Here is a 20,115-nt window from a genome sequence, read left to right on the forward strand (position 1 = left end):
ACCTCACTGTGTTTCAAGCGACTAATGCAGTGTTTCCCAAACTTGGATCGCCAGCTGGTTTTTTTGGACTACAACTCCCATCATCCCTAGCTATTGAGGGCAGTGGTCAGGGATGATGGGAATCGTAGTCTGAAAAACGGGGAGATCCAAGTTGGTGAAACTTCACTCATGTGCACATGGCCTTAGGAAACACAATGTAGAACAGAGAGCGGGAGAGTGCTCCAGCTTGGTTTCTATTTTATCCCTCCCTCCTTTGTTTTCAAGCACGCAGTGTTGTGCAAGGAGCACTCCCAAGTTGCTGAGCTGTATTGTGGGATGAAGCAATATTACGAGCATTCCTTTAAGCTTTAATTGTGTGCTTGTGGCAAATAAACAAAAGCAGCTGTTTGGGGATAGCAGGACTAGCTATTTTCCGAACTGTAGATGTGGATGGGGTTGATAACTGTAAAAAAAACTGGACCATAAAAAGATTGGTTGACATGATTATATGAGTTGAAGATACCTGAGGGAAAGTCTTGGGATTTTTTAAATTTTATTTTAAATAATTTCTTTGCCTCTTTTCATTTAAAAATAAATCCCAGGGCAGTTTACCACAAAATAATAGTAATGAGACAATAGAAATGAAATAGTGAAACTCCACAGTTACAGTCCCATGGTTGCTAAAAGGTGGCATCAGGAAATGCTTGTGCAAAAAGATGGGTTTTTGGTTTCACATAAGATAAATAAGTGTCTGTGAGAAAGGCAGCATTTGTAAATAACTTATTTTGTAGCATGATCAACAGAATTGTTCCAGAGGTCTGCATTAAAAAGTAATAATAATCCAAGAGCAATATGAAGAGAAAGTGGCCTTTGAAGTAGATTACTGACCTCACGATTTCAACTGGTCATTGGGGTACAGGAACAATAACAGAAATATTAGTGGGAATTGGACAACTTTATATGAAGGACTGAAGATTGTGGAAACTCCTGCTGGCTGCTGGGGATTGTATTCACATGCAGCTGGATTTACACTGACATTTCGTCACCTGTCACTGGAAACGGTCAAAACGAATTGTGTGGAGGGAGAAATGACAATTTGTATGTGTGAACCAGCACTCAGAACCTGCTAAATGCTCTTAATATTTCTCTCTTCTCCTCCATTTTCTGCCACTTATTCTCCTTTACTTCTGTATTTTAATCTATGTGTCAGTATTCTGTTTACAATTCACAACGTTTCATTTCACTATTTCTTATTTCATTTCAAACTCTCAAATTTCTCTGCTTTATTTTTCCTAGCCCTTTTTGCATCTTTAAAAGACTTTTCCAACTTTCTAGCATATCATCAGGATAGTATTTAGCAGCCTAACACATCCCCTGCTATTTCCAGTAGGATAACGGACTCTACAAATTCCATCTGTGATTTGTGAGCTCTTCTTAACTCCCACCCACTCTTGAGTTTCAGCATTTCCATTTCTATTTCCACTTTTCTTTCTTTTCCCCCTATTTTTCCCAATGGCCGGGTTAGGTGGCACACCTTTACTATTGACACCTACAGTATAAGGCAGTGGGCACCGAAGTCTCTGCAGTTGAACAAAAGACTTTTCCAGGAATAAGACATTTCTTTTACAAGTGTTTTGCACAGGGGCTTTCGGATACTTGTTTGAATCATCTTCCGCATATTTTTCCTTCCCACCTCCTAGGTATTTGAGAGTTGCAGTTCTTCCCTCTTCCGCTGACATCAGCTGTCTTTTCCGCACGAAAGTCCACTCTGCTGCTGAAACTCTTTTATTTAGTGAGATGTTCAGAGTAGCCATTTCCCAGGCATCTTTGCAGCAGAAGACTTTGAGAGTGGATGTCTGCTCTGTCAGTAAAACTCGCTGGGAAGAATGCCTAGTAAGTATTCTTTATTATTGGCTTTGTTTGATGTTCTTTTGTTTTTTCTCATGCTGATAGATAGGAGGCTTCTGAGGCATGCATTAGCAACCTCCGCAGGACTTAATATATTCATCTCTGATATGGGATGATTGTGGAATTTAGATTCCCTTTTGATCACAGTATTACAGAGGTAGACAATTTGTTCAGTGCTGAGGGCTTCATTGAAAATGCATCATAAGCCTGAGGGCTGCAGCTAATATACATATTTTAGACACATGTAATAAGCATAATTTGCATATGGTTTTAATCGATGTAGTCAACGGCAAGCTACAATGAGCTTTGCAACAAAATAGTGTGCTCCAAGCATGGCAGCCTTTGGTTCAGCCTCTCAACTCAATTTTTTACATTTCAGCTTAGAAGCCGAAAACAGTAAGAATTTTTTTTGGGGGGGGGGGGGGGATTTGCTACTATTTGCATTTTTTCATCAGATTCTTCTACATCTCTCTCCAGCTGTGAAAACTAGGAGATTTAATGAAAACCGAAAATCTTTTGTTTCTAGCAGATATGCAACCCACATGGAGTAGTTATCCCTTTGGCCCTAAAAAAATTGTGTAACTTTAGGTTGCAGGTAGATGGACAGGGTTCAGTTTTGTTGCTTTTATTTTGACTTCCTGTCACATTCACAGGGTGGGAGGGGATGATGGAAGATTGGACTTGAACCTACTAAAAACTTAAATGCCAAACAGTTGGTGCAATTGTTGTGCTTGCAGGAAGCAAACTTTTGTCTACCGGACAATGTTTTTGTTCTTTGGCTATGGAGAGAGGGAAATGCCCCTCCGCAACACAAGCACACAGGTTTATTTATTTTGAGAGGGTAGAAGCACTGGAATGTATTTTACGTTTGTGACACCTGTTTTCACTCCATGGCTGACGCGATTCTGTCTTACTGTGGCTCTCAAAAGCCCTATTGACATGAACAAGAAACACACGAGTTAAATACTTAAAATACAGTTTTGGCGCTGATGCAATTTCCTGGCCTACCTTTTATGTTGATATCTGACAGCATTGACCCACAACACACATCAATACAGAAATGATGTGCAGCCTAGAAAACTGCAGAGCTAGTAGGTTTCTTCCATTTGCCTTTGGAAGATGGTCTACTAAAGTGCCTTATACCAAATTGCTCCATGGAGCCCAATATTGCCTACAGACAATCTTTTTCCAAGACAGAATTTCCCATGCCAGGGAATTGAGCCTGGGAACTTGTGCAAGCAAAGCATGGGTTCTGTCACTGAGCTCTGGCTCCTCCCCTACCTCAGTGGCAAAGGTGCATCAAGCAAAATGGTCACATCCCCCCTGGTAAGAAGCTGATTGCTCTGATTTTCTTTGTGTTTCTCACGCTATCATTGCCTCAGTAACCATTCAGTGGATAATAATATAATGGAAGCATATTGATTAATAACCATGGACACTGCTAGAGTTTAAAATGATGGCGCCTGAGGCATGTTGCGCAATAGGGCTCTTCAAGCTTCCGAATAGGAGCCTGAATTTTCTTTTCTTGCATATAAAACCACATTCTTTCCTCATGATGGACTGATGCCAGGGGGTTTTTTTGCCTCAGGCACCAACTTAGTACTGTTTCTTGTATGGATCTGTTATATTTGATTAGATTTACAGAATTTAAACTACTATATATATTTATCCTTGTGAGTATGCATTGTCTGGTCCTTAATATTTCTAGATTACAACACACACACACACACACACACACACACACACACACACACGTGTCCCCTTTAAATCAGGTTGTCCCCACATTGAGGGAAAACACAACAGCAGCAAAAGACTGGCTGTTACCAACCAGTGAAGAAGATCTGGGTCCCAGGGCTTAGTTGGGACTCCTTTTGTAGAGTCCTTCTGAATCCCAGTTGCTTGTGGGTTTCCCACAGGTAGTAGTTGCTGTGAGAACAGGATTCTGGGCTACTGTCGATGGGCCATTGTCCTGTTATTATGTAAGAGGTACAGGAAGTTAGAGGTATTTGAGGATAATAATAATAATAAATTTTATTTATATCCAGCCCTCCCCAGCCAAAGCCGGGCTCAGGGCGGCTAACAACAATCAAATAATCAAACAATCAAATAATTCAATATTCTAAAAACATTTCATTTTTAAAATTAATTAAAATCAAATTGATGGCAACCGTTAAGCAAAATTCTGTGCAGGTTGCCAGAGGAGGGAGTCAGGCTGCGCCCTGACCAAAGGCCTGGTGGAACAACTCTGTCTTGCAGGCCCTGCGGAAAGATGTCAGGTCCCGCAGGGCTCTAGTCTCTTGTGACAGAGCGTTCCACCAGATTGGAGCCGCAGCCGAGAAAGCCCTGGCTCTAGTTGAGGCCAGCCAGTGTAAAACTATGTTGACATATTTGCATTGTTTCATCAGGGAAGGGGTGGTTGTATCTATTACTGTTATTTTTTATTGATTTGATTTTCTAAATAACCAATGAATTATCATTTCACATTTCTGTGCAGGCTGGAACTCAAATAAGTCTGGCAGACTTGCCATGTTCGGATGAGACTTCTACTCTCTGGTATAACTTGCTGGCTTACAAGCAGATTCCTAGGAAAAAGAATAAGGAACTAAAGGAGGATCCTGTATTTGTACCAAACAATCAGTCGCCTGGCTCCTTGGACCTGGTGAGCAATGTGTGATGACTTCTGAACAGGAGACTAGAAAAATAGAAGCGGCAACGGTGAAGCAATTGTACTGTCTAATTATTTGCTCCCTCCTGCTGCTTTTGTTAGCTGACTGCCATATGGCCTGAGTGGAGGTGTGTAATTTGGCTTCTAAGAACCAAATCTACCTTGTAAGGGGGGGGGACACCTGCAAGCCGCATGTTACCACATTAAAAATTCCCTGTGCATAAAAAACACAACACTAGCTCATCATGGAGAAAGCTTAGGCTACTTTCCACAGTGTTATTTGTTTTGTTTATTTAACAAAATTTGTATTGTATTGTGTTCTTTTTTTATTAAAAAAACCACTTGTAAGCAGTTTGCAACAATATAAAATAAACATTAAAAATGGTTGAAGGAAAACAGTTAAAAACAGGCATTAAGATATTCAAAAGATAATTAAAATCAACAGAAGCCAAAGAAAAGCTCAAAACATATTTAACCTCTATGTGTCTGGATAGGCTTGCCTAAACAAAAATATTTTAAGCAGGTTTTGAAAAGAGCACAGTGATGGTGCCTGTGGAATGTCAATAGGCAGGGACTTCCAAAATGTAGGCCTTGCCCACACTAGAAGCTGGACGTCTTGCAAGGCCAGAATGAGAATTAAGGGGCACCTATAACAGTGCCAGTTCCACAGGTCGAAGCAGTAGAGTGTGTGCATATGGCATGAGGTGTTCCTGTAAGTAAACTTGAGGACTTTATATACTAATAGTAACACCTTGAACTGGTAGCAGTGCTGTAGTTTTTACATGGAGTTCAGTTATTCAACACAGACACACACACACACACACACACACACCTTCTGCCTGTACTTGGACACCTGTTCTCAGCTACAAAGTGTGCAATTATACTGGGCCTGCTTGGATTATCTTCTTTCCTTGATCTGCTATTCTATGTGTGATGAAAAGTAAGAGCATATCCTGCCTACCTGGCTTGCGTAGCCCTCCTGAAACATGTATAACAATCTTAAAGGCACATAAAATCCATCACACACAGGCCCGATCACATGATTGCTTCCTAGATTTTACCTGGAATGACAGCTTACAAGATCCGGGCCTTCCTGCATTGGATTTAATGAACGTGTTGTCTTTTATGAACATTATGTTCATGTACGATTGTCCCGCTTCAGCGACGTGGGAAGGGAATGAGCATTCCTGTTCGCTACTACAAGTCGGGGAACAGAGCCAGAAAAAGTTGTAATCTTACCTGGCTGGTTGTCATTTATGAATGTCAGATACTTCTGTAAAGTTTGCTTTTGCCAACTATTAATAAATGGCAGCAAGTTTTTTGCAGCATACAATTAATACGTAATTTTGAACCATTTCCTTTACTATATCCTTTCTGAGACAGTACATTTTGGTAGGGGGTATAATTTTCACAAGGGATGCATGAATTCTGAAGTCACATGGAAACATGGTGTCACATGAACAACCAAATATGCTCGGCCCTGAGTTTCTCATGATGTTGCCCTGCTTATGTCCATGTGTTCCTGCAGATGTTTTTCTGATCAATACATTTAATCAACACCTTTTCTGAAAGGTAGATTCCGGTAGAGTGTAATTGGCAGTGCCAGTGTAATTGACAAAGGCATTGTCTGTTCACAACTATTAATAGGGCAGATTTTATAAGTGACATCGCTCAGTATGTCTTCTAATGTAGATCTGCTTCCAATGTCTCTGGTAGGATGCTGTGTCAGCATTACTGGAAAGGACATCAGCAGAGCTGCAGGCAGTAGAACAAGAGTTGGCAGAGGAGGAAGATGAAGATGAGGAAGAAGAGGAGGAGGAGGAGGAGGAAGAAGAAGAAGAGAAGGGTGTACAGGAGCCACAACATGTTGAAGAAGACTGGTAGATTGATTTTTTAAAAAAATAAAAATAATGTTATTTATAAAGCAACATCAAAAACAAGGCTGATTGCTGAAAGAAACTTCTGCTCACCATCTGCTCCTCGTGCATGTAAAATTAACTTCTTACCCTTTTAGACCCCTTGGTGGAGAACTGCACGTTTCACTTGCTGTTTTCCCTACACCGGTTTTCCCAGTGCTGAAGAGAGAAGCTGTTTTTATTTGTTTGTTTTAAATTGAAGTTGTATTTTGTGTCTTGAGTGGGAAGTGCAGTAGGAATTATGAATGGCATATCCGCCACACACGCTTCCACCATTGAGTCTGCACACAATTAAGATTTCCAGGAGAACCCCACCCCTTGAAATCCCCACCCCCATTTCCCCTGCCAGCCCTGGCACCACACTGTCTGCATATGAGAGGGGAAGCCTGGTGGACATGCATTGGCTCTCCCCATGAGATTGTGGGTGGACAGCGATGCAGCCGGAAGGCAAAGGCCTGCTCTCTCTCTCTCCTTAATAGCACAGAAGCTAATGACTTAAGGGACTACAGCCCACTCCCCATGCGTAAGAACCTGTGAGACCTGTTGGATCAGACCAAAGGTCCGTTTGGTCCAACATCCTGTTTCCCAGACAGATGCCTCCAAGAAGCCTATAAGCAGGTTGTGAAGGCACTAGCTCCTCCCTTTTGTTTTATGCTATTTAGTGACATAAAACAATGAAGATGGGTATTATCTCTTCTTTGAAGCCAGCCTTGCATTGTCCACAATAAATGTCGAGTTTGGGTGATTCATCTTTCAGTAGAGATGTTATTAAATGTGGCTTAATTGCCTTGTGTTAAGATCTCACGTAAAAAAATATTAATGCAGGTAGAGTACCCCCCCCTTCATGTTAATATAATCTTGATATCTGTAGAGAATGTGAAAAGAATTAGTCTGTATTTGCTAGTTCTACATTTGCTGCTTAATAATCATGAGAAAGGTATCTTGCATCTCTCCATTAGAACCATCTGTGGATGTCAAACGTACTGCGCTTTTGTCAGAATGTTCTAAGGGAACCGATTTGCAACAGACCTTTCTGTTTTTCTTGGAGCGGATGACTAATATAATGCATTCACATGTCGGATCATGAAAGCATTGTACTGAAATTCTAATCTACTTCTGGCTGAGATAATGTGTCGATAATAATATATCTTTTGTACAGGGTTCAGATCCCAGTCATGCCAGTATTTTTTCTTTTTCTTTCCTCTTTGCGGGCCTTGTCAGTTTTCAAGGGTAAACTTGGGTTACTTTGTTCTCACAGGCTAGGAATGCTGGCAGAGGCATCCAGTGAGATTGTGACAGAAGAAGAGGACAATGTTAAAGGGGCAGAGGGAAGCAGATACTCAGATGACAACAGATTCTGCCTTAAACTGGTAGAGAAAGGTGAAACCAAGCACAGGGAAGACAGAAAACATGCACACGCGTGTCACAATGAGCAAGCAACGGCACCACCCATACTGGTGAATATTTTAGATTGTTTCTCTAATGCACCACAAAGAAGACACTGACATCCTGTGGCTGTGCTTGGTCGAGCAAGGTGGTGTGTTTAAAGGCAACAGTGTTTGTCATAAGGAATCTGTTTATTGTTTTCAGCCCTATGTTAATAAATGAAGGCCTGGTTTGCATGTAACATTAAACCATAATTCAAAGCAAACCATAGTTTATGAGCACATAGCTCCACTGGAAAACAAACACAAGCTGTAGTCTGGCTTATTGTGGTGCCTGGACCCTGTCACGTGGTTTCTTAAATTCCAAACAACGTACAATCAAAAGCCAAGGTTTGTGCTCATGGTTTGGGGCAGTGCACCAGGAGTGGGAGGGGTCTGCATGCGGTGAGCACCAGCACACTGCTTCTTCATGTTATATTTTTATGCACGAACCTGGCCAAAGTCAGCGCAGCGTTTTAACTCTACACTGATTTCTAACAGGTTCTGTCCCCTCTGGCAAAGTGATCCTTTTTTTGTTTTGATATACAGCAAAGGGGAAAAGCAGAAAAGAGATTCTTAAGTCCTCAAGAAAAGCATTCAGCTTGCTAGTTAACATTTAATGTTTATTTGGGAGATTATTCATGTTTAATAATGAATGTATTAAATATTTAATAGGCTATTTTAATGTTTAAGCTATACTTGCATACACGGATGGTTTAATATTTTTGTTTTTGCATTTGTTATGAAGTTTTAATAATAAGGGCTCAGCGCTTCAGAGCAGTGCAGGAGAATTGTGTGTTGTGTGTTTAGGTTGCAAGCTTTAGTCAAAGAATTGGTGGAATTAAACAATGAAAAAGCACTTTTGATCAGCTAAAAAGGTGTCTCCCAGTTAAGGAGGCAGCACCTATGGGGTGGGATCCAGACCTGATCTTCTGTGAGCAGAAGGACTCCTCCTATGGAGGTCAAATGGACCTAGTGGAGACTCCCACTGTGTGAAGTGGATTCTGCTGTGGGCAGAAGGAGTGGGAGAGTGATTTTCACCAATTCCCCTTTCCCCTGCAGTTCTGAATGTTCCTCCAACCCTCTGGATCAGGGTTTTGTTTTTTGTTGTTGTTTTTTTGCGAGGGGAGAGAGATTGGAAGGGAAGAGAAAATATCACCCCAAATCAGCTCTGCCTCTTCCGCTAGTTTTCAGAGTTCCACTTTATGCAACTCAGGATCCGATGCACTAAAAACAATTACTTTAATTACAAAAATTGTGGGTGGCAGGCAGCATCTTCAAAGAGGCACTCCTCTTCCTTTTGCATGAAGGGATGGCTTTGGAAGCATGTGAGTACAGTATCTGTACTTTGATAAAGCATCTTCTTGCTCTGATCTTGAACTGCAGCCTGATTTTTATGAATGGCTCTGCCTGCTCTCCTTCCTCTTATTTTTTTATTATTTTACTTTCCATATAAACAAAGTGATCTCCAAGTACCAGATAATAGTTCCTTCTTAGCACCACAGCTGCTCCTTTGGAAAAACCAAACAGAAATAGAAGATACTGATAAGACCTCCTGGTTGCAATGTCTCAGAATATGTTCATTGGCTAGAATCTGTTTGATACCCCTTACCACTGATGGTAGGAGGCTAGGTTTCCTACATTTTTTATCATTCTGCAAAAATAACATACGCATTTAACAGAAAGGATTGGTCCACGTTCTTGTAGTACCCCACTGAGAATTTTAGCATAATTCACAACAGTAGCCAGTTCTGGTTACTTCCATCAGTTCATCAAAGACTTGGAATTTAAGTAAAGGGAGGAGTTGTTGTTTTAGAATAGGGAATATGTTTTTTCTCCAGTATTTTTTCACCACCTCTAGAGAGGACAACAGCATTCCTGCAGTTAGCAAACGGTAGGCCTCGATATAAGTGTTAGTTTTAAACAGACAATATCACTTCATTTACTTAAAATGGTCTCCAGCTTTCATTCTCCCGCAAGGTTTTTGTTTCCATTAGTAAAATCAGAAACTTCTAACCTGAGGTCAGCCTTTTGTCCCTTGTTTGAGCCTGAGTCACAAGCCTTTAATATCAAGTACAATATGCGTAGGGGAAATCATTGTTAATTAAGATTCACATACCATTCAGGCAGGTGAGTGTGTGATGCTTTGTGCAGTAAGATTCACACGTGTCCCACATTGAAATAGTACCTTCTGCCTATTATTGCTGAGTGGTGCATTGGATTCTTTGTCTTTATCTTAACTAATTTGTGCCAGAATGGGAGGGAAAGCAAGCTTCGTGGGGAGGTTTTGGTTTTAAGGCTTGACAACAATGCACAATATCCTCAACAGGTTGATAAGGAAACGAACACAGAAGACAGACGTGAGGGTGTGGCTGTACGACCCAAGGACAGAGCCGGCCTCAAGTCTCAGCAGCATCCCTTTGTCAGGAACAGCATGATAGTGCGCTCACAAACTTTCTCTCCAGGCGAGCGGAACCAGTACATCTGCAGGGTAAGACAAAGAGTGTTCTCCGCGAGGTCCCATTAACTAAAAGACTCATTTAACTTCTTTGGCAGTAGCACGCTACTGGCAATGAGCCATATACTGACAACCCGGCATCCATCTCTCAGCTGCTAAGCTATAGCAAGCTTGTCACTCTTGCCTGTGGAACTTTAGAATTTGCTGCTTGCCATGAGCGAGCCTGGAGCTTGTTGCTGCTGTTGACATCCCCCTCACCCCACCCCACTGGCATAAACACATTCACACTTTGCTATATAAACAGTACAGTGGTACCTCGGGTTACATACGCTTCAGGTTACAGACTCCGCTAACCCAGAAATAGTACCTCAGGTTAAGAACTTTGCTTCAGGATGAGAACAGAAATTGTGCAGCAGCGGCACGGCAGCAGCGGGAGGCCCCATTAGCTAAAGTGGTGCTTCAGGTTAAGAACAGTTTCAGGTTAAGAACGGACCTCTGGAACAAATTAAGTACTTAACCCAAGGTACCACTGTACACACTTACTTAGGAGACAGGCTGCACCCAGGTATTTAAAGCACAAGGCTTCTGCCAAAGAATCATTGGCACTGTAGTTTACCCCTCACAGAGCTACAATTTCCAGCACCCTTAACAAACTACAGCTCCCAGGATGCTTTGGGGGAAGTCATGTGATTTAAATATACGAGGGTGCACACAGGCCTCAGCCTGAAGTCAGTAAGGCTTGCTTCCAAGTGTGTAGGATTGCACTGTAATTCCATATGCCAGGAGTGGGGGGCCTTTTTCAGTCTGAGGTATGCGTGCTCTCCTGGTCAGTCTTCTGGTGTCTGTGTGCCAATGGTTGGTGGTGGTGGGAGGCCCAAAAAATGAATGCAGGCTAACACACCTAACTTCACATGTGTACTACTGGAGTGTGAACTGGTGGTGACTGATCTGGAAAAAGATATTGAGGCTGTAGCAGATGACTCAGTGAAAATTTCAACCCATTATTCAGCAGCTGTGAAAAAAGTGGATTCCATGCTAGGGACCATTAAGAAAGGGACTAGAAATATAACTGCCATTATCATAATGCCATTAAACAAAGCTACAGTGCAACCGCACTAGGAATACTCTTCCAGCATCATAGAGTTGGGAATAAGGGCAACCAAAATGATAATAGGGCTGGAGCAACTCCCCTGTGATGGAAGGCTACAGCACCGGGCTGAATGTTGGAATACTCATGGCAGACAAGAAGTACTCTTCACATGGCACAGATCAGCTAAGGAATTTAGCGCCACAGTATATGTTCATGGCCACCTGCATGGATGACTTTAAGACAAATTAGTGGAGGATAAGGCCATTGAAAGATGCTAGCCACAATGATTATGTGCTGCCTCCAGTATCAGAGGCAGTGTGGTAGGATCCAGCAGGGCTGCTGCTATGTCCTTAAGTTAGCGGACCAGTGGGTGCAGTTCTTACCTCTGCAAAGCAGGCGACATTCCAACCACACAAAAGCAAAGGTTTCTACACCACAACCACCCCACATGCACACACCTGCCCGTCCAGGCAGGCAGGCAAAAGGCATTATCACAACATAAGGACACTTCCCAGTCAGGCAAAAGCTTTTGAGGAGGGCCAAGATTGTGTGCGATGGAGATGGGGAAGGGCTTGGGAAGAGTCCTAGTGGCTGGACAGAGATGCCTAGATGGCTGCATTGGCCTCCCCTCAAGCCTAAGATAATCTTGTCTCTCTTTCCTGTGGTGACCTCTGCTAATGCAATTGTTTATATGCAACATGCTGCTTCTGTGAGATATCTAGGAGCATATAATTTTGAAATTAATATATGCAATGTGGAAATGGCACTTCCTCTGACGGTGCTGTTTCAGAAATACCTTTTCTGGAAGAAGCTGTACCGACACAGTTTCCATGGAGCTCCTTTAGTTCCAAAGCAACTGTTTACACATTATCATAGTAGTGCTTTCAGACAAACTGCTCATGTGAAAACTGAGACGGTAGAGTTACATGAGAGACTTGCAAACAATCAGTGACTGAATGTATGAATATTCAGTTCGGCTTCCATTACTCTGAAACTCGCTCCTTATCCTCCCTTCCAGTTGCAGAGGGTTGAACAATTTCTGTCTGGTTCTGAAATGCTAAATATCTAAAAACTGGATGCTAAACAAAGCCTTGTTCTTCACACTTCATATAATACCATCTTTTTAGCTGTTCTTTAAATCTTTCCTAAATTGAACTGGGTCTTCATTTGGGGTGTGGAGGAAAGCTATTGTAATGTATAAATCAAGACCCCTACATTTGAGGTGCTAGTAACTTTCCATCATGGATACGACAATTTCAAAATGGCAGCCATCTTTGTGCTGAGGCATTGTATGGTCAAATTGTGGTTAACTTTTTGTTCAAACTGTCCCTCCCTCTGTCTGTGATGACTAACTGGACTGGCTTTTCTCAAATAAAACTCTGAAGGCTTGAGTCCCCTCAGTCTCAAATCCAAAGGAGGGACTAGGAGAAAGGTGGCAATGTGGTTAAAGTAGCATAGCATGCAGCCATACCTAAGAAGTGGGCACAAACACTTTCACACACAAAATGGTGAATCCTTGAGACAACCCAATTGGAGGCCCAATGTGAATGAACAAGAGGTAGCAAAAGGCCTGTAAAACTCTACATTGCCTTGCCAAAAAGGGACACATGACATATATATGCCGATAAACACTTGATCTATCTTGGTTGCCTTTACACAATCCCACTAGCTATCTCATTCAGACTATTAGCCTTTACACACACACACACACACACACACACACACACACACACACACAGTGTGTGTGTGTGTGTGTGTGTCCATCCATGTGTGTCCCAATCTTATGCATTCCTTTAGAGGTTTCTCCCAGATTGAACATATATCTAGCACTTTGGGAACTAGGTCAAAAGTCTCTACTAAAAAGTTTATTTTACCAAGCTGGGAAATGCAATTCATCTACCATGATTAATTCCTAACAAATCTATGTTGGCTGCTACTGATCGCACCATTTACCATTAGATAATTGCAGGTTGTTTTAATATATTTTTTACTATTTATTATCCATCTTTCTTTAAAAGTAATAATTCTGCAAATCGTATAATGGGAAACTGAGGTTTTGATTCTGTTTGTACCTCTCCATATGCATAAGTGACATTTAAGCACTAATGTATGGCATTATCATCCATGGTCGCTTAACAGCGTACTTCCTAGAGTAGGAAAACTAATGTCTCTTTGGGGAGAGAGAAACCTAGACCACAAAGCTATTTTTCAAATGCTAGCTACATCAGCGTATTTTAAGACTCAGAACTTGTTAATTATTGAAAATTCTGTGGTATAATTCTTGTAAATAATGTTGTTTAATATGCCTTCTAGAAGAACTGAAATGTATATCTTGCATGTAGTTTCTTTTCATTTAAAGTTTAATATGACATTTTTGTTTATACAATACAAAATCATTCCCTCGTCGTTACACTGTCTTGGAATGCAGCCCTTTGAGGATATACAGCAAGAAAAATGAGATTATTTGAAGGGGGTGGGGGTTAAAAGTGAGACAATCCGCAATTAGTTAACAAAACTGGAGTTACAGTTCAAAGGCATCCAGAAAGTTGTTTGTTGCTCTTGCACTGTGATATCATTCTACGTGGTGTTTCATGGAATAGCATCGGAAACAAAGACAGGATCCTTCTCAGAAGGACCTTTCAATATAAGACAGAAATGTGAAGAAACAAACAATTCTACGTTTTAAATTGGTTGTAGTCTTAGGTCTGAGGAAAATACTCACTGCAGTCAACTGTAATAATACTAAATCATGGTTTAGCGTTCTCTTAAATGCAAGCAGCTTTGAGTCTTGGGCTTACATATGCTCCCTTTCCCCTCCATGGGGAGAGAAGGATATTGGAAGCTCCCATTCCTTGTTTGCAGGAAACCACAGTTGGCTGTTTTGTCCAAACGCAGCAAATTCCAGCCTTTGGGTTGCTACTAAATTAGAGCAGAAGCATTCAGTTACTGTTCCCAAGGGCGTGAGGAAGGAGTGCTTGAGCCCAAAGCTTGGACCTGTAATGCTACACCAGTGTTCTGTATAAACAGTAGTTGACCAAGCAAAGGTCCCAGTTTGGTGCAGAGGGGAAAGTCCAACATTATGTGCGCCTATGTAAGCTTATAAAAATAAATCAGTTTTCAATACATAGCTTCTTAATCCATCATGCACTTTCCTGCTTAGAGCTCTGTTGCAATCTGTAGAACCTTAAAAGCACAGTGAATGAAGCTTCCTCACATTAACCAATATAAAGAGTTTCTTGGTGATCCACTGACCAAACAAAGTTTCCTTTGAAACTTTCAGACAATTTTCTGCCTTAGACGCTTGAGTTTTGAAACTTGAGGGCAGCAGAGCAGTTGGTGATGGTTTCTATGTAAACATTGTTTAATGTAATGGAATCGTGGCACTTTTCCGGTTTAATGAATTATTGATAATCAAACCGTGGCTTTTTAGCAATTCTGCATTTATTACTAATAAGACTAATGGTGAGAGTGTAGGCACCTCCATTAGTACATGCGGTAGTTACTCTTGGCAGTTTTAACACTCGGAGCTGTTCCATTTCAAACCCAATCACTTTATGTCATAACTCTCTTGTCTGTTCCTTGTTTTGGCAGTTGAATCGAAGTGATAGCGACAGCTCAACCTTGGCCAAAAAATCCCTTTTTGTGAGAAATGCCACCGAACGGCGGAGCTTGAGAGTTAAAAGGGTATGTGCTGTCTGACCATTTGCTGCTCACTTTTCCATTTCGCTGCAAACACTTTGCTAGATTAAAGAGGTTCTTCCACAAACTGAAGTTGCTTGCTGTGGTTTATTCTCATTCCAGGAAGCCCTAGATTCCCATTAATATTTGAATGAAGCCCAAAGGAAGTTGTGGCGCTGACCCTTTTTTTTTTTTTTTAGCCCAGTTGTGCTTTCGTTGTGCTCAGATTGGGGAAACAGTGAATTGAGCTAGAGAACAACCTGAGTCAGAAAATCATGGCTGCTGCCAACAAGCTTTCAAGTGGTTGAGAAGAGGGTACCATTTGCTGTGGGTAGTGCCTGGGGCAGTGGGGACTAAATTCCTATTTAATTATTTCTGGGTCAGCCACTTTTTGCCTACAACTTACCCTCCACCTCGTACCACTATGAGTAAAACTCCAGGCAATTGCATTTCAGTGCCTAGTAGAGTCGGTCGGCATCTTGGATTTGCCACCAGTGTTCTGCTCACTGCTGAGCACTTGGTGGGGCGATGGTCACTGCCACAAATTCCAGGGATGTGCTTCATGGTGTAGTACAATTTAAAAGGAGGGGGGGGGAGTTGAGCAAGGCAGTTGTTGGGGGTCTCATGAAATGGCACTTTGCCATAGACCTCCTCAACCTGCCCCTTTCCCTGCATCTACTGCTTTTCCCTTCAAGGTGGTAAATACTGTCTGGGAATCCCAGATGGAGGTGGAGGCTGCAGGTACAGTAGTGGATGAGAAAGGAGTTTAGGGCCTTCCCTGTTGCGAAATTTGTTCCTAACATGTAATGGTCTTTGCCTGGAATCATAGAGTTGGAAGGGACCCTGAGGATCATCTAGTCCAACCCCCTGGAATGCCGGAATATGCAGCTGCCCCATATCAGGACCAAACCCGCATCCTTGGCATTCTCAGCAGCCTCTCGAACCAACTGAGGAAAATCTTCTTAATTTTCAGGACAACTGAAGGATAATGGAACTGTAGCATTTAGTCTGACCACAGCTTTGTGTGTGTAAATCTGTACACAAAGTATGTACATAGGTTTAATATTATTTATTGAACTTTGTGTTTTTAATGAGATGTAAACTCAAAATGACTTACAATATAATATAAAAATAAAAACCAATATAAAGCTAAAGCAAAGTAAAAACTGAAAACACTGCTATATGGGGAAAAGCTGTCTAGTACAGAAAGATAAATAAACCTGGCATGCTTTATGTAGGTATGCTGACATCACCTTGAGAGGTTTTCATTCCTGGTTTTAAATTCATTCTTATGTTTTTGGGATTCCTGAAAACTGTAGCCTGCCTGCCAGCCTAACATGCGAAGAGCAACGCAAGAGTGCCCTGTTCGCACCTCTCTGGATTTGGAGCTGGACCTCCAGGCTTCTCGCACCCGGCAGAGTCGCCTGAATGACGAACTGCAGATGCTGCGTGACCTGAAGCAGAAGCTGGAGGAGATGAAAGCGAGAGGAGAGACAGAACTTCCTCCACGGGTGTTGGAGGATGAAAGGTTCCAGAAGCTGTTGAAACAAGCTGAAAAACAGGTAGAGACATCAAATGGCTCATCTCTAAATGAAAGAGAAGCATGCACATGAAGGTACAATGGGATGTAGCCAGTGCTGTTTTTCCTAAAAAAAAATGTTTAGGGGTACTCTCATTTTGGCTGCCCCCCTCCCCCCAACCCCCGGACGAGGGACTCAAGGCGGAGGCGGCGCTGAGAAGATGGTAAGACTCCCAGTGACAATGGTGGCGGGGTCGGCTTGAGCGAGGAGGGGCGAGCGCTCGCCAGCTGACTCTAGCCCAGCAAGAGGAGAAGGAGGAGCACGCAGCTGCCCCAGGCTCCCCTCCCTGGACACCGGTGGGGAGAATGACGGCGCTCCAGTCTGCACTGCTACTGCAGAGACAGCTGGCATGTCAATCTGTCCGTCAATGGTCGGGGCAACACAAAATATTTAGGGGTACATATCCCCCTAGAAAAAAGCACTGGATATAGCCAATGATGTTGCTTAGCTGATGGTAAGGCTTCCTCAACGAAATGGGAAGGGAAGCAATTCCCAGCAATTGCCCTGAGACCCCTGTGCCTCTCCCTTAAATCTGCAAGTGGAAGTCGCTAATGAAAGAGGAACACTGAATGCAGTCCAATGGGCTTAAGCATACCTAATTCTGTTAGGTGTGGGCTATTATCTCCCATACATAAGAAAAATGTTCCAGTTGGTATTTTGTCCCCTCACCCCCACCCTTCAACTTATTTTAAATACAGTGGTATCTTGGAAGTCGAACGGAATACATTCTGGAAGTCCATTTGACTTCCAAAATGTTCAGAAACCAAGGTGTGGCTTCCGATTAGCTGCAAGAAGCTCCTGCAGCCAATCAGAAGCCGCGTCGGACGTTCGGGTTCCAAATAACGTTCGCAAACTGAACACTTGTTTGCGGGTTTGCGGTGTTCGGGAGCGAAAACGTTCGACTTGCAAGGTGTTCAGGAACCAAGGTACGACTGTATCTAAGTTCTGAAGTTGATTTTTTTTCTTAATTCTGAGTGCATTATTATTATTTTTTGAAGAGCTAGAAATGAGAACCTATTCTGAAGTCTATAAAATTCATTTCTTACTGTTCAAGTCTATGTACTTCTATAGATCTTCAAAAGCTTGCTTGGATCATCTTCTGCAGTTTTGCAATGTTTACTCCAGAAGGCAAAGCTGTGCTTACTGTAGAAATGCGGTGTCCATTAAAATGCAAAAGTCAATAGGCACTTTAGGGCTTTTAGTGTACTAAAGTAAAAAGTTGAGACAGGCAGTAAGATACCAAATACTTTATTAACACAGCAGGGGGGCATTTAATAAAACTAATCAACATCACAGGAAGTAAATAAATGAAAGATGGTTTGGGGTATTTGAGATATTAGACACTCTTAATTGCCACAAGGGTTTTCAAAACACTTGGCTGAAGAACATTGCCTGATTATAAAATCCAGACCATACCTGCTTCTTAGTTCATCCTAAGGACTGATTTTAAATGAGATACTGGGTGTGCAAAAACAGGCTTTGCGTGGCTTGGCATCTCATTTAAAAAGCTTTCCATCCATCTGCCAGCCTCTGCGACACAGAGCTTGCATGCCAATAGAGCTGCCTTCTGGGCCATAAGCTTCAGATGCACCAGCACATGGATTAAAAGCCCTTTAAAGGACATGCCAGGAAGTGTGGAGTCCTTTTCATGCATCTTGTTTAAAAATTGGCCCCAAGTCATTTTAGCTGCGGTGCCAATATGTCTTATTTTGTAAAATGAACAATGCACAACTTCCAGCTGCAGTATGCACACCTCTCCTCTGCTTGCAAGTCCACCCTGTGTCCCATGAGCATGTTGTGTTGAAGACATTTTGTGAGGTGCGCTCTCTCTCTCTCTCACTCTCTCTCTCTGGCTTCTTAAATCCTGTCATATTGTCATTTGGTACCTGTTAGCTGTAATTTTGTTCCCTCACCAGGCTGAACAATCAAAGGAGGAAAAAAAACAGGGTTTAAGTGCTGAAAAATTGATGAGGAAAGCGTCGAAGGATGTTTGCCGGTTGCGAGAACAAAGCCAGAAGGTTCCGCTACAGGTGCAGTCATTCAGGTAAGGAGACCCCTGATTCCTTGGAGCTGGAGAAAAATCTGCGACAGTTTCTCAGTTGCCCTTCCCATCTTATATATGCACCTTTCTAGAATTAGTTGATGCCATGGGATTAACTATTCAATAAATGCAATTCAGATATGCAATAAGATGTCTTCAGGGCATGCTTTGTGATGTGGTTTCTGAGCATCAGGAAGAAGGTGCAATGATTGGAAGTGGAATCTGCAGCTCCGAGTGCTGGAGCTAAAGGCATTAATGGTTTCATCAGTAAATCCTCACCCCAGTTTCATCCATTTATGAGCCAAATGACTTCAAATAATCCAGAGGAAACAGCCAACCAAATAGACATTGCTCTGTGATTCCCCGTGGCAGAATGCAAATACAGTAGAACCTCTACTCACGACCACAATCTGTTCCAGAGGCCCGTCCTTATGGCGAAATGGGTCGCTGGTGGAAGCGCCGTTGTGCGCAGGGACATTCGGTGGCAGCCCGCTTCTGCGCAGGTGCAGACAGCAGCAGCCGCTTCTGCACGTGCACAAATTGTGGGAAACCCAGTGTTTACTTCTGGGTTTGCCATGGTCGCGACTTGGAGCAGGATGTAAGTAGAGGGTCTACTGTAGAGGTGTAGTAGAACTGATTTTATTTTCCCCAACTCCAGCAAGAAAACAGATGTTTTTCTGTCCAGAGAGCATGCTTGCTGTTTTTCTACTGGCTGTAAAGTTCCCTCAGCTCATGTACCGTATTTTTCGCTCTATAAGACGCACCTAGCTTTTAGAGGAGGGAAACAAGAAACAAGAAAGCAAGCAAACCCTCTTGAGCGAAGCGGGAGGAGCACTCTGGCTGCGCTCAAGAGGTTTGCGTGGCTATCCCTGAAGCCAGAAGAGCAAGAGGGATAAGTGTGCACCGATCCCTCTTGCTCTTCTGGCTTCAGCGATAGCTGCGCAGCCTGCATTCGCTCCATAAGACGCACACACATTTCCCCTTACTTTTTAGGAGGGGGAAAGTGCGTCTTATAGAGCAAAAAATACGGTAATCTCCAGCAGATAGAATTATTGGTTTGTGGCAAGAGACTCAGGTGGTCAACATGCATACCAAATGCATGGGGAACGACAGGCAGGCAGGCACAGGCATTCAGTTGGCTAAAGAGAGATTTGTCCTGAGAACAAAACCTAAGTGGATTGACAGCCTGAATAAATACAGCAATGCAAAGTTAGATACCAGACTACCTTCCTTAGTAAGGCATGTAGCCCCAGATGAACAGAATACCATGGGGCCCTTGATAGAGGGAGGGAAGTCAAAGATTCACCCAGGTAGCCTTATTCAACAGTAGCTAAGGGGGCCAGTGCAAAAGGTCGAGGGAGGGCTGAGGCCTCTGT

The 20,115-nt window shown here is 42.5% G+C and overlaps 1 protein-coding gene across 2 annotated transcripts in view; it reads left to right on the plus strand.

The window, feature by feature from the left end:
- WWC2 (WW and C2 domain containing 2) overlaps positions 1 to 20,115 on the plus strand; it is a 114,353-nt gene that overhangs the window by 90,507 nt on the left and 3,731 nt on the right. For both annotated transcript variants that reach the window (XM_083459483.1, XM_083459484.1), the window contains exons 15-22: positions 1,680 to 1,872; positions 4,382 to 4,546; positions 6,269 to 6,432; positions 7,727 to 7,925; positions 10,222 to 10,383; positions 15,032 to 15,124; positions 16,438 to 16,680; positions 18,615 to 18,742. In XM_083459483.1, the coding sequence (XP_083315609.1) occupies positions 1,680 to 1,872; positions 4,382 to 4,546; positions 6,269 to 6,432; positions 7,727 to 7,925; positions 10,222 to 10,383; positions 15,032 to 15,124; positions 16,438 to 16,680; positions 18,615 to 18,742 (1,347 nt within the window). The remainder of the gene's footprint in view (positions 1 to 1,679; positions 1,873 to 4,381; positions 4,547 to 6,268; positions 6,433 to 7,726; positions 7,926 to 10,221; positions 10,384 to 15,031; positions 15,125 to 16,437; positions 16,681 to 18,614; positions 18,743 to 20,115) is intronic.

This window comes from Podarcis liolepis (genome assembly GCF_965112155.1).
Source record: "Podarcis liolepis genome assembly, chromosome: 9".
NCBI lineage: Eukaryota > Metazoa > Chordata > Lepidosauria > Squamata > Lacertidae > Podarcis > Podarcis liolepis.